At 37.8% G+C, this 13,463-nt stretch overlaps 1 protein-coding gene across 9 annotated transcripts in view; it reads right to left on the bottom strand.

Annotated features, from left to right (window-relative positions):
- The window catches only part of TMEM131L (transmembrane 131 like), a 116,044-nt gene that overhangs the window by 28,732 nt on the left and 73,849 nt on the right, over window positions 1-13,463 (bottom strand). For 5 of the 9 annotated variants that reach the window (XM_065596454.1, XM_065596456.1, XM_065596459.1 and 2 more), the window contains 11 exons: window positions 11,904-12,009; window positions 10,533-10,686; window positions 9,526-9,696; window positions 8,884-8,950; window positions 8,070-8,187; window positions 7,143-7,284; window positions 5,766-5,875; window positions 3,983-4,055; window positions 1,999-2,141; window positions 933-1,075; window positions 40-226 (listed from right to left, as the gene is read on the bottom strand). In XM_065596454.1, coding sequence (XP_065452526.1) covers window positions 40-226; window positions 933-1,075; window positions 1,999-2,141; window positions 3,983-4,055; window positions 5,766-5,875; window positions 7,143-7,284; window positions 8,070-8,187; window positions 8,884-8,950; window positions 9,526-9,696; window positions 10,533-10,686; window positions 11,904-12,009 — 1,414 coding nt within the window. Of the gene's footprint in view, window positions 1-39; window positions 227-932; window positions 1,076-1,998; window positions 2,145-3,982; window positions 4,056-5,765; window positions 5,876-7,142; window positions 7,285-8,069; window positions 8,188-8,883; window positions 8,951-9,525; window positions 9,697-10,532; window positions 10,687-11,903; window positions 12,010-13,463 lie in introns of all 9 variants that reach the window. The other 4 variants (XM_065596453.1, XM_065596455.1, XM_065596457.1 and 1 more) reach the window with 1 other exon arrangement.

Genomic DNA, 13,463 nt, shown 5'->3' with positions numbered 1-13,463 from the left:
TAAGATAAACTAATTTCTCGGTTAACAATCAATGCTTACACAATGCTGATCTCTCGCGAAGAATTCTGAGCCAGGAAAAATTCCTGACAATCTAACACTTCAAACCCATATCCTTGGCAACTGTACCCATTAATCTTCATAGATGATACAGTTATAGGAAGAGGCCCAATATTCTCCACTTTGAAATTCTTTGTGATAGATAAAATTTGCTTGCTGTCTTTCAGTTCTAAAGGAAACAAAATTAGCATTTGGTAACTACACAGCACAGAGAGTAATTTTACTTTTAATATTATTTTAGAAATTACTGCTTATAGTTCACATTTTAAAAAAAAAGTTCCAAAAGTGAGAGTTAGATTTTTCATTTGATAAATTGCATTTTGCAGTAACATATTACAGAATTTGTAAGATCATCAGCCTTGTGTTGTGACAAAACAGAACCTGCATCTGTTTTACTACTGGGCTATCAAGTTTTACTTTGACAAATTCAATTTTCATTAAATGCTGTAGCAGTATTAATAATAGGAAAAAAATAACAAAACAACAAATTAATTTCTATGCTGCTACACATTCTTTTTACTAATACCAAAATATTATCCAAAATGCTTTTTACTCAACACATGAAGTGTTCTTTATCATTACATCTACTGTCTGCACTAATATATATGGAGGTGATTTCTGATTTACAGGAAGGTAGTGGAGGGCATGCTTGATGGAAATGCTTTTTAAAGAGGATTCCCTGACCATCTGGGTTTTTTTGTTGATGTCAATACATGTAATTTACAGAATCCATTTCAGCCATCACAGCTGATCACGGTTATGATTTTTCCCCTTTATGCTATTTCTGTATAACACCAGCATCACTATAGTCACAAACTAAATGGAGCACAGTAATGCATTACTACAGGATCAGAGACCTGTTTTTAGTTACTCACGTCGTCTGCAGTCCATGAGTGTAGCTTCTGGCACCTTAAATCTAAGTGACCCTCCTGCACCTGGCAGTCTTCCACCTACTTTTAATAATTCTCTGGCTCCAAAGCCTTCTACATTGACCACATCCAGAACAGTCAAGTTATTTCTGTCATAACATGAAAAACATGCAATCAGCTTTTGATACAGATAAGATAACTCAGCAAAACAATCCCACTTCTATCACAATCTTGGTGCTTGGTGCCAATCCATCACAGTTCCCACCTCAGCAGCTGCAGAGGTCACGCAGCAGCAGAATCAGTGTGCAAATTGTGGATCAAATTCACGCCCATACAGCAGGTCAGCACAAGGCCTATGCACCACTGAAGTCCCACGTAGGCTTTCTGAGCAGAGGTGATTTTCACCCCCTGTGCAGTGCAGAGCCAAATTCCATGGAGACCTTCTCCAAGATAATGCACACAGAGCAGCTGGGAGCCAGAGGGTCTGCCACTGGATAACAGCTGTCTCAGCTGGTGAGAGAGGTGTGAAAAATTCCTCCCTTACCAGCACTCTCTTCCTGCAGAGATCCTAGTACACAACCTGCTATTCACGCTGGGCTCTGGGTCCCTGGATTTAGTCGCATAAGAGCCAATGTAGTCTAATTGATCACACTACTAACATTACTTGGATTCTTAACATCAAGGAGTTAGATGAAAATCACGTTTTAGTGATAAGAGCCAAATTAAGAAACCTCTTCTTCTATATACACAGGAACAAAACTGATGGGAAATCGAAGGTATTATTCTGCAATGTCAACCACTGGAACTATATGTTTTTGTGACTATATGTTACATGCTTATCATGTACAAAAAAATCATTTCAATTAGAATTCTATTTATTACAGTGTCCACTTCCACAGGACACAAGTGCAAAGTGTATATCAGATTTTGAAAATATTTTAAAGTGAAATGGAGGTATTTAAAATGGAAATGTGGTGTATTTGTCTCTGCTGCAGTATTTGGCAAAATTATTTTCTTGAAGCTGTTTATTTATTGCTTACAAAAGCTAGGTTAAATTCAGAAGCTGGCCTACCTGATTAATATAAGGGATGCTACTCTTTTGTAGTCAACTGGTGTAAAAACTACACCAATCCTTCGGGTTTCCAATGGTTGCAAATGTAACTGAAGCACCTCATAACTGGATTTCATGTTAGTAAGGTCCTCCTGATGTGCATCCTGCTAAACAAACATGCATTTATTTATTTATTTGGCATAACTCTTTAAAAAAAACCCCATCCCAATACAGCAGACATTACATCGCTGCTCAGCACTGTGTAAAAACATCTCTGGGTAAGGTGCAATTACTGCCATTTAGCTTATTTATTTTATGAAAATTATTTCTTATCTGACAGCATAAACCCCATCATATAAAGCTGTTTATTTGATCAAAAGTTCACATGACAGCATTTCTTTCATTATGAGGAATGTATTATTTTATTTTTTTAAATCAGATCTTACTTGCTAATATGGAAAAGTATTTATTTTTATACAGTAGCTTTCATATTAAAGGAATCCCCAAACCACTTTACAAAGCAGGAAGAGTGGTAGTGCACTGACTGTATAGGAAAATGTGGCAACCATTATGCACACAGCATTGGACATTAGAACTTGATTTAATTGATGGAGGGACTGTTGGCAAGTAGTACAATCACTTGAGCCACTGGAAACACACCACAGAGAACTCCCTTAACATTGTAACACCACCACCACCACCAACGCAGTAAGGCTGGAAATATTATCAAGTTGGGGGGGGGGGGGGGGGTTCTGGTAGGATCATTTATTCTTTTTCACTATTTAAACAAAAACAAAACAAAACACATCCTAAAAGCTTTCTATGCCAGAACCGGGCCTCTCCTCTGACAAAGAGAACATTTAGCCACCTACAGAACTAAAAGATACATAAACAATAATAAGGAAATGAGCTTTTAAAGATCACACCTGGCCAATCTTCTTTTTTTTTTTTTTGGTTCAAAGTGTTTTTATGACTTGTAATATTTTATAAACCAAAAGATAAAATTACAAACTACAAGACACACAATTAACAGCCAACATTTATGAGAAGAAAAACATATGGGGCACATTTGCAAACATAGCCTATAATTCTATACATGCAACTGTGTGCATGTACCCAGGTGTGATTATAACAACTGGTTACATAAACACAGTAATTAAGCACATTATGACACATTCAAAATGTGTGTGTATATAATTAATGACTGGGAAAAGGACAAATGAAAATCTGGCCCCTAGTCTTATATAGAGAATTGCTGGGTGAAATTATCTGGCCTGCGTCAGGCCATAGGTCATACTTCTGGCCTTAACATCTCTAGTGAAATCCTGGCCATATTGAAGTCAATGTGAATTTTGCCACTGACTTCAGTGTGGCCAGGATTTCATGCTACAACTCTATCTGGAGTTTTAATAATAAATGCACTGTTACAGCTATGTTCTCTTTTTCAATACTTGCTTAATGACTAGGATATGAGAAATGCTCCCTCCACCCTTTCCAAAGTTACTTCTGAAGTATATGGGGAAAATCAACTCCTAAGTACAAATGGAAACTAAGGCAGAGAAGTTAAATGATTTCTCCAAGGTCTCTCAGCAAGTTGGGGGCCTGAGATGAGGAATCAGAAATCTAGATTTCTGGTCCCCTGTTCTTACTAGACCAATTCAATTTTCTTCTATTATAAAATTATCACCCAGCTCTATAGGGCAGAACCCCACAAGTACATGATCAACATTAAAGCTAAACACAAATTTAGTATATGATTTGAACCCACAGTGCCTTTTTGAAAGCACAAAGCTTCCAATTTAAAACAAAAAACAAAAAAAACCCAAAAGCAAACTCTGGAAAAAGATCGAATGTCAAGCATAGAATCTAATGCAAGACGAAAGAACTTATGACTGAATTACTATAAACAGCACTCAGCAGCAAATTTAAATATAATGCAGCTAGGAATATATGTTTATTTTTCTAATTTGTCAGATATTTTTTCTGTCAAAATTAGACATCTTACCCTGTGTGCATACTCCTCCATGAGCCTAAATTCAGTGGTTGTGAAATTAATAGCTTGCACATTTGTGCCAAACCTAAATAAATCAAGACAAGAATTTAAGTATTTAAACCCAGTTTGTCAAAACATCACTGCACACATTTTTGGAGAAATTGCAATATTGTTGTATGTTGGGACTTATTCTTAGGGCAAGAATACTTCTACCATTGCATTTTAGCAGATGTGGAATATTACGGAAACAAAGATCTGCATATTAATGGATTGCATTACAACTAAGTTTCATGAATGTGCTGTTCACTCGGAGAACAAGGTGATGTTTGGGCAAGGTCAGATTTTTCTCCCCCCAAAGTAAAATATTATAATCAAAGATTATACAAGAATCAACAACTGAAATTCCTAAGCAAGATGTAAACACAAAAGCAGAACATCCTTGGCCATCCATACAATCTTTAGGAAACATTTCATATCAGAGATTAGTGAAAAATTCAGAATGAATAATTTATTCAATAAATGTTGTCCCTCTTTCTGTTCATGAATTGCCCAGGAATAGATTGTGGTTTTCTCTAACTTATTTTTAATTTGCAAAAAATATTTGCAACTAATTTTTTATCTGTCTGTGAACAATTCAGTTGCAAGTATTTGATATTTGTCACTCGGGCTATTTGGAAAGGGCATACCAAACAGATTTTTGTTCAATGGGGATAAACACTGCTCTTAAAAGTAAGCATCTCGTGTTGAATATTTGTAAACATGAATTCAAAACTCACTTTCAATGCAATTCTGCAATATTTGCTTAAATTAAATCACGTCAGTGAACATTGCTTCCAACACTTGCTAGAAAATGTGTAGAAAGTAAATACAAAAGGATGCAAATGCAAAGAACATTTGTTAAAAAATTGGAATTAATATTTGTGGACATTCTTTTCTAGAATTCACACAAATATAGTTATTAGTTTGAGTACATTTAAAAGAATTATGATGTTGAGGAAGCAATTAAATAAGGATCTGGGCCTTGACTCAGCAAGGTACTTAAATAGGTAACCAACTTTAAGCATGTGAGTAATCCTAATGATTATAAGAATGAGAGTGAGTACTCAAACTAACCTAAAGTCGGTCCCTTTCTCCCATCTCTTTCCCCTCTCTCCACACAGCTTATACCAGCCAAAGAACTCATATGTCTTTCAGGGAGTTGGCTTAACTATCCTGAGAAAAGAACTCATTTTGCTGATATAGATAGCATCTTCATTTGCGGGCTTTGCCAATGCAGCTATAGTAGTAAGCCCTTTGAAGTGTAGACTAAAGCAGAGAGTCTTTCTGTGTAGAGCAGTTCCCATAACCCTCCTACTCCTTTGAGTGCCCCTAAACGCTCCCTCTCTGAATTCAGGCTGCCTTTATTTCTTCCAGAAGGCCTAATTCTGAGTCACATGCCCCCATCACAGACCCCTTGACTCACAGCCTTACCTCCCCAGGTGAAGGCTATATCCCAACCCCCAGAAAAGACCAGCTCAGCCTCTGACAGGCATGTGCTTCTTGAATCCATGCCTTGGGGTTTATCATATAATAGTTGTATCCACAAAGACAGTCATATAACGTACAACCAAGGTAGATTCAACGTGATCATTATACACCATCAAAAATGGGATTTAAGGTTATGGGGAACCATGCCTCGAGGTAACTTATGATTTTTTAAAAAAGTTAAAACAAGTGCTGAGTAACAATGCTAAGGGACAGAAACAGATCACTAATAAGGAATATCAGTATTCTGAGATAACGTTATATTCATTACCATTTGCTGAGCAGACTCAGTGATGCTTGGGGATCAGGATAGTAAGACAGAGGCAGAAGTTGTAGCGTAACTGGGAAGGATGAGGGGTTTCTTAGCACAAAATATTTTACCTAAACAGTTTGGGGGAAAAAAGTTAGAACTACATACTTGTGTGCTAGAATTCTGAAACAAGATAAAATAATTCTGCATTGGTAATACTGGCCTCATTTTCAAAGGAGACTCAACCTGACTTCTCTTTTTGCACATTAGAATTTTACATGCACAAAACTACATGCAAAAGCTGGGCATGTGTGTACAATGTTTCTATATGCAAAAGCAAATGGTAGTGCTTGAAGAACTACATATGCAAAAAGAGAGGCTATCTTGTCAAGATATATTCTTTTTATTTCGACTTATTATCAGGTCACACTGGTAGACAGGAACAAAGTTTACCCAAAGAAACAGGTAAAGTGTGTAAGACACTGTTCTTCCTCACTTAAAAAATGAATGATGGGGGACTAGCTGGCTCATGCTATTGCTTAATAATTTAACATACATACATTGAATATTAAGATAATAAATAATATTTGCATATGAAGCCTTTCATCTCCATATGACAGGTTCTAACCAAGACCAGGTTAGTAGTGACCAAATGTTGCCCAATGAGAACTGAGTTGCTGGGCCAGTCTTGTTCCAAGAAGACATACGTCATCTGATAATCCCAATCAGGGATATTTCACAAGCACAATATTCACTCTTAAAAGATGTATGCATGGGGTGATAAAGATTAATGTGGAATTATAAACATCACTAATAGTAAAGCTCATCACAACCAGGAGCAGCCCTAGATGTTTTGCTGGCCAGCACAGAAAATGTTTTCAGGCCCCCCCAAGCTCAAGCAAAACAAACCAAAACAAACAGCTAATCGGGAGGGAAGGGAAAAAAAAAAAAGTGGGACAGCAGTTCAGTGCTCCCTGAAAGCTGGTGTCCAGGGTGACTGCCCTGTTTGCCAGCCCCTAGAACCGGCCCTGATGACGGCATATCCAAACATACTGTTCCATGTTATTCATTAGTTTTATAATAAGCTACTCTACTCTAGCTGATGAACGCGTTAACAAACATTTCAGAAGGTGAGATCTACAGTATATGGCTAAATCCTCAATTTATGTTAATATATTAAACTAGATACTTCAACAATTTAAACTGGAGCCAATCAGATTATAAGAAACTGGTGTCTTGAGATGTACTGGTATGGAGTTTTCCAAAAACCTTTTTCAAAACCAGTTTGAAAACAATATAAAAACATTGTGTATTAATAATGTTGAACTGGAATCTTCATAATTTAAACTAGCTAAAAATATACAAACTTAGATAAAGCTTGAAAATAGTTATCATTACCATACTATTCTTAAGTGCAGTTGCACTAAAGTTTAGTGTCAGGCCAGGCTCTGTAATCAAACGTGGCAAAAAGAAAGCAAATGACTCCTCCTCTTCAGGCTTCTTATGGTGAGCAATGAGAGTCATTCCCAAAAAATTCCTCCTGTTTAATTGGTGAAAACAGAAAGCTTTGTTAAAACCAAAAGAAATTGATTTTAGTCTCTTGACATGAATTTTCCAGGAGCACTTCGTTATGGTAGATAACCTTTTCTTGGGGGGAAAAAAAGGCCTTTAACAAAATAATGCCCATAGGACTGTGACCCTGCATTAACAATCAATTTAAATTCATTTGTCCCTGATACCTCTGCTTTCATACCTGTAACGTAAAGACTCCCTGTTTATACAGCTCCATTTTCTCATGCTGGAATGGGGCTGATGTCAATGCTTCACCAGCTTGACAAGGACTGCTCATGCACAGACACACACTTTTCCCTTCCCCATGTCCCCAATGTGTCGCATCCATTAGGCAAAGGAATAAAGAGCTTAAAACCTATTGAAAACCCATGACCCTGAAAAGACTACTGTGCAACCTGTTGACAGAGAGGATTTGTGCAGCTTCCATATTTTGATCCTGTGAAACATGCTTTGTTTTCTTTCAGAGTGACGTAGAAGTGGTGAAGTTACTACAGTCAAAAAGTTATTTACATTCAATGTTCAGGTATTTAAAACAATTATTTACACTGAGTTAAAATGGGAGATGAGGTGCTTAGCTGCTCTGAATCTCAGGACACCTAATGGGAAGACTAACTTTAGGCACCAAAGCCTGAAAGTTTTTGCTCTTATTTTCAAGTATATTAGTATAGCACAGCAAGATTTGTTTCTTATAATACAATTTAAAGTTTACTACTAGCTACTGGAATTAAGAACATGAACAGTCTTTGTACAAACCTGCAGGCTTTCCCATGTTTTATTTTCTGCCATCTTTCATAAAGCTCACTTGCAAGCTCAGAATCCACATTCCACGTAGAATGGTCCAGAGACAAACTCCCTTTCCAAAACAGATTTGCTAAAATGATAATAGATTTCCCATATTTTACTAAAATAACATTTACTACCTTTATCACTCTGTCCCATAACTTGAAGAACTGATATCAATAAAGAAAGCTATTTTAAAAAAAATAGGTACACGTGTGTGTAAATTGGAATTTGTACAACCAATTGTGCATGCTTTTGTACACTCAAGTAGGACTTTTTTTTTTTTTGCTGTATCTTACATTTGGAATTTAAGGGCTATATTTCATCACAGATTTTTAAGCAGAACTCTTAACTGATGTCAATGGGATATACGTATCATAGTTCAATATCTCTAAAATGGTGCAAAATTATGTTATAGCACCCGCTAGTAGCCAATAATCATTTCCATTTTAGCTCCCCTTTTCCAATTGCTGATAATTTTCTCAAACAAACAAATTCCATTAAAGTAAAAAATATATTTTGAAAGTTAGAACTGGTTCAAACATTTTTGAGTTCTGTGAGCAGGAATTAGAAAACTGGAATATTGTGTTTGCTACAAGTTACTAAAATCCATGCAGAGGAGCAACAATTTAAGAAATCAGGATATTCTTAAATGACGTAAAACTTACTCGTACCAATCATCTATATATTTGTACTACAAATCCAGCAACAAATACACATTTTTTTCTAGCTACTTTTTCTACATTACCAAACTGCTAATAGAGGCCTAAAAATAAAATAAACCTACCTGTATCAGACTTTCCCAAGTAGCAGTGTATATCACAATGTGCTATGGCTTCAAAATGAAGATCCCCCTGTTGAAAAACAATGCTTGAATATCTGACAAAGCAACACTGTAAATAAAATAAATCTAGATACATTTAACCAATGAACATTACAAACTTTAATCAATCAAATGTATTCAAGAACAGTAAGCCTGAAGCATTGTAGCCCTTGTTTTGGATGGATGATACACCACTTTATGATTCTGCATGAATAGAGGTTGGATTGAGCTCCCTTTGAAAACATGGCCCAGTAGATCCTTCCCATCCCTTATTCTAGGATTTACTATTCCAAAAAGTCTAATACCTATTAAAGAAGATTACTAGGCTCTAGAAACAGTAAGATCTAAAAAAACCAGAACCTTAATTATGCTCCTTTGTGCATACATATGATACAATCTTTAATTACATGATCATATACTATTTTTCCATTGGTTCCCTACTTCATTCAGTGCATGGGATGGACATACCAAGGGGAAGTATTTTGGTGGCATGGGCAACCATAATTCTGTCATTTCCCCACTTCTGAGCACTTGGCTTTGCAAGCTAAATAACGTTAACATAGCTTTTTGTATGTAATATACATACAAGTCAGTGGAATACAATACCTTGGACAGAGTTGAATAAATCCGTAGAGGTATCGCAAACATCACTCCTACATTTGTAGCCAAAAATACATTAGAAAATACATTTATTACAGTGTCTTTGACACTGAGCTTCAAAGAAAATACATTCCAACAGCCTGGAGGTAGAGTCAAGGGTTCAGTGAAGTTCAGAATCTAGAAGAAAACAATCAGATCAGATCATATTGGCCAAAAATTGTTTTTTTTAAATCAAAACTGCGAGAATTATTTAAGTGTACTTTTGGATAAGAATTATATACTTCTAAAGTGATATTTGCTCCTAATTGTTTTGCTTCTACTACCATGAAATTCTTAACTCCTATATACATATATGTAAAAAACATTGGTCATGAGGGTAAACTTATCAGGACACTGTAAAGTACCTTTTTAAATACAACTGCATTTGATTTTTAAAAATTCACATGCATTTGCACACCTAATTTATCTTTGCAACTATTGTGACTGCACATATGAATCTGGGATCTGAGTGCACAAATGGCCAATTCAATGTCTAGTTTGTCATTTGAGCATGCACACATCAGCTTTGTTTGTTCTAATGAAGCAATTACATATTTTTAGAAGTTTAGGCAAAAAAATGTAAGACCTCTCTTTTGTAAAATCTTTAATAACTTTGCACAAAGCTCGTCCACTCACCAAAAGATTTCCAATATGAAGAGAGATTCACTCTTAACATGTACCAATAGCATAAGTATCAATTGTGAGAACATTGACTATGACGGCAAAATTCTGTACTTTAATGCACACGTACAACTGCTACTGCAGCCAGAATTTACTCTAACATATACTAAAACAACCATCACACTGAATAATGGACCATAGCCTTCTGGAGCCTGATAAAGGCACACAGCACTTTGCACTAACTCCCACCGAATTCAGTATGAATTGAGGACACTCAGCTCCTCAAAGAACCTGCTCAGCAACTTGAAGGACATTAAGGAAAAGACATTATAGGATTCTAGAATAAAACTTACCTTTAAAATGTTCTTAGTCTCTCTGGCTACAAAGACATCATTTAGTTCAATGCTAAAGTCAAACTTGTTTGTAAACCATATAGACCAAAATCCTGAAGTGTTGTGATGTGGCTCTATGTGAAATAATGCTGCAGAAGGGTCAACGCCAAAATACCTGTAGAGAGAAACAGATTAAAAATGTAAGGGTCCTTGAACATGCAAAGTAATTCACACAGACAGACAGATAAAAGTATCACTGTTGGGAAATGAGCATTTTTAAGGACTCTGGAGGAAGAACAAATTATTTTATTGAAAATACAGTAAAAATTGGAAGACAAAGTGTAACTCTAAGAGGGATGGATAGCTAGTCATAGTACTGTCTCACAACTTTAGAGTACAATGCTGCCTAGTGCTTTCCCTGTTATAATGTGGTAGCTGTGATAACACTACTGAGTCAAGACTAGAAAAAATGTTCAATTTCCAGTTTTCCATTAGAGTACTGTTCCCATAAAGTAGGAAAAAGAGATAAGTAAATTCATCTCAGATTTTAAATAAGGCCTATGTGACCTTAACTGTTTAAATTTCTTCTTACTGAATCTTGAAAGTTTATGTGTATGAAATACAAGACTATTCTATGAAATGCCACGGGGTTTTATTTTGTTGAAAGACACGGCAGCAATATGCAGCAGTCTGGGCACTCATGCTTACTACCATTAAGTGAGAAAGTTAGCTTGCTTTGACTCTACAGCATATATTTGAGTACATTTTACAGTTTCCTTACAATTCTAGCGAATGTTTAAAACAGGGGTCAGCAACCTTTCAGAAGTGGTGTGCTGAGTCTTCATTTATTCACTCTAATTTAAAGTTTTGCCAGTAATACATTTTAATGTTTTTAGAAGGTCTCTTTCTAGAAGGCTAGGTCTACACTACCCGCCTGAATCGGCGGGTAGAAATCGATCTCTCGGGGATTGAATTATCGCGTCTCGTCGGGACACGACCATCGATCCCCGAATCGACGCTCTTACTCCACCAGCAGAGGTGGGAGTAAGCGTCGTCGATGGGGAGCCGCGGAGGTCGATTTTGCCGCCGTCCTCACAGCAGGGTAAGTCGGCTCCGATAGGTCGAATTCAGCTATGCTATTCGCGTAGCTGAATTTGCGTATCTTAAATCGACCCCCCCCGTAGTGAAGACCTGCCCTCTGTCTATAATAAGTAAACTACTGTTGTATGTAAAGCAAATAAGGTTTTAAAAATGTTTAAGAAGCTTCATTTAAAATTAAATTAAAAAGCAGAGCCCCCCGGACCGGTGGCCAGGTCCCAGGCAGTGTGAGTGCCACTGAAAATCAGCTTGCGTGTCTACCCCTGGACTAAAATAATCCCACCATCAACCTACCCTTCCATCACAGGATGGGAAAGACATGCTTTTAGTGTTGTGGTGCCTTCTAATGGATTCATCTTCACATCACTAGTATAATGGCTTTCATTGTTACATGATGCAGCTGTATAAATGAAAAGTAAACATATATATTTGAATAAAATCTTTGTAATAATAATGCTTTTCATGTAAGGATTTCAAAGACCCTTACAAAGAAAAGTCTGTCTCAACAGCTCTACTTTACAGAGGGCAAAATCAAGGGATGTGAACGTTAATATTCTGATTTTCAGATGTGCTGAGTATCGACTTAAAAAGGATTTATGGGTGCTCAGCACTTCAGAAAATCAGACCAAAATCTTGATTTGTCCAAGATCAAACAGGGAGTCAGTGGCAGAGCTCAAGTCTCCTGACTCCCCGTCCGCTACTCTAGCTACTGAACCAAGCTGCTACCCTCAATAAATAAAAGCATGCCTGGGAAAATAAAAAACTCACTCTACTGCTCTACCGCCTTCTTTGCCTTCTCTTTCTTAGAAGGACGAGTCCCACACTCATTATGAAGTAAACTCTTTGAGAAAATGTATTTTGTTGTCCCCGTCACCACTCCCAAAACAAACAGACAGACAAACCAAAACACATGTTTTTATAAGAAGCAGAGGAAAGAATTTGGAAGCACTGACCAGGAGGGTGAAAGCATAACAAAAATGTGCAGGGCACTACTGAGTACAACAGTGACAAAGTTTGCATGACAACAGTGATCCGAATCAGGGAAACTAAATAAAAATTTCAGTAATAATGCAGTAGCTCAGCAGTTCTCAAACTGTGGATCAGGACCCCAAAGTGGGTTGCGACCCTGTTTTAATGAGGTCGCCAGGGCTGGCATTACACTTGCTGGAGCCCAGGATCAAAGCTGAAGCCTGAGCCCCACCACCTGGGGTCAAAGCCAAACCTCGAGGGCTTCAGCCCTGAGTGGCAGGGCTCAGGCTTCAGTCCCTTCTTCCTGGGGTCGTATAGTAATTGTGGTTGTCAGAAGGGGTCATGGTGCAATGAAGTCTGAGAACCCCTGCAGTAGATCATCGACATGGTCTAGTGCAGAGGTGGGCAAACTACGGCCCGCGGGACCCTCCTCCCCGGCCCCAGAGGCTAGCCCCCGGCCCCTCCCCTGCTGTTCCCCCTCCCCTGCAGTCGGGTGGGGGTTCCGGGGGCGGTCAGGGGACAGGGAACGGGGGTGGGGTGGATGGGGCAGGGGTCCGGGGGGACGGGGGACATCAGGGAACGGGGGGAGGTTGGATGGGGCAGGAGTTCAGGGGCGAGAAGCAAGGGGGGGAGAAGGGGGCAGGGGCTGGGCTACACCTGGCTGTTTGGGGAGGCACAGCCCCTGGTCTAGTGGTAAGAGCATGGGACTGGCTGGAAACAGCAACTTCTAAATGTTAACCCTAGCTCTTCCACAAACATGCAATTCTCTCAAACCATCCTTACAAAAACTGCCATAAAAATTTACCACCCAAGCACAAAAGTGTACTATTTAAGTAAGTATTTAAAAAAACTATTTAAGTACTATTAAAAAAAAAAAGAATCATC

Source organism: Chrysemys picta, chromosome 5 (assembly GCF_011386835.1).
Source record: "Chrysemys picta bellii isolate R12L10 chromosome 5, ASM1138683v2, whole genome shotgun sequence".
NCBI classification, from domain to species: Eukaryota; Metazoa; Chordata; order Testudines; family Emydidae; genus Chrysemys; species Chrysemys picta.
This window is presented reverse-complemented; position numbering and strand designations above follow the sequence as displayed.